Source organism: Echinops telfairi, unplaced genomic scaffold (genome assembly GCF_000313985.2).
Source record: "Echinops telfairi isolate 266 unplaced genomic scaffold, ASM31398v2 ScPeMD7_29;HRSCAF=101, whole genome shotgun sequence".
Taxonomy (NCBI): Eukaryota; Metazoa; Chordata; class Mammalia; order Afrosoricida; family Tenrecidae; genus Echinops; species Echinops telfairi.
The window spans coordinates 8,536,372-8,537,603 of NW_022103926.1; the positions used below are offsets into that span (position 1 = coordinate 8,536,372).

The 1,232-nt window shown below is 58.7% G+C and overlaps 1 protein-coding gene across 1 annotated transcript in view; it reads left to right on the top strand.

Moving 5' to 3' along the window:
- CABIN1 (calcineurin binding protein 1) overlaps positions 1-1,232 on the top strand; it is a 53,418-nt gene that overhangs the window by 2,086 nt on the left and 50,100 nt on the right. The window contains exon 5 of the mRNA XM_045289565.1: positions 995-1,175. Within this exon, the coding sequence (XP_045145500.1) occupies positions 995-1,175 (181 nt within the window). The remainder of the gene's footprint in view (positions 1-994; positions 1,176-1,232) is intronic.

The window sequence follows — 1,232 nt, forward strand, 5'->3', positions numbered from 1 at the left end:
TGCAGCCAACTCTCAGGCCCTGCTGCCATCACAGGACTGCTGCTGCTCCAGCCCCTCCTTTCCACTGCCCTGAGGGAGCCCTGGGACTGACCAGGCACACGCTGGCCTTGTGTGTGGCCTCCAGAGAAGCTGCCGCCAGCCACACATGGCTGTGTGGGGGCCTTCCAGTGGCCTCCGGACCCGTGGCGGCCCTGTGTGCAACAGAATGAAACACTCCCTAGTCCCGCGCCAGCCTCGTAATGCTTCATTTTTGCATTCATGGAAATTAGAACACTTTTTATAGGCAATTAGCGAATATAAGCTGAGTCTGCACCAGGACTCTGAAAACCTTTAAAACAATGCTTTCTGACTGTTGATTGGTTTACTTTTCCAATTTGCACCCTTGAAGACGCTTGGCAAGTTAGAACCAACAAAGAAAAGGTCGATCCGAATTGCTCACAGAGACAGCCAACGAGTGTGAACATACCCCTAAACCAAAGCCAGTCAGCCAACACGTAGCTTCCGCCAAGCCTGGTAACCCTCCAATTTCCACACGCCACCCAAGGGGACCTGAGTGCTGTCGCGGCCGTTTGACGGCTAAGAAGCAGAGCTGTAGCATTAAGGGAGCCTCCGTCACGTCAGGAAAAGGCCTCCGGTGGTTCTGCCTGAGCCCATTGTTGCAGCCACTCTGTTCACCCCGTCCAGGGTCCTCCTTTACCAAGCATGGTGTCCTTTTCCGGGGACTGGCCCCCCCGATCACAAGACCAGAGGTGATAGGGAAACTGAGGCATGGGCGCTGGCTGCCCAGGGAAACCAGGCCCCCCAGCCCAGAGCTACCCCATCCACAGCTTCCCTCCGATCGTGTGAGGGATGCCGCGGCCCAGCTGGTGGTGGGCATCCTGACAGGGTGCTGAGGGAGCTGTGTGGGCATGAGGAGGCCATGGGTGGTTGCACCCAAACCATGTCTTCCTGCCCACCCGGCTGGGCACCAACGGGCTCTCCCTGGTCCTCATAGGCAGTGATGCTGGACTCCACCGATGTCAACCTGTGGTACAAGATCGGGCAAGTGGCCATGAGGCTGGTCCGCGTGCCCCTGGCCCGCCATGCTTTTGAGGAAGGTCTGCGGTGCAACCCCGACCACTGGCCCTGTCTGGACAACCTGGTCACCATCCTGTACACGCTCAGTGACTACACAAGTGAGCCCACCTGAGATCGGCGCCAGGCCTGGGAGTGGGGCAGGGAGGGAGGGCGGT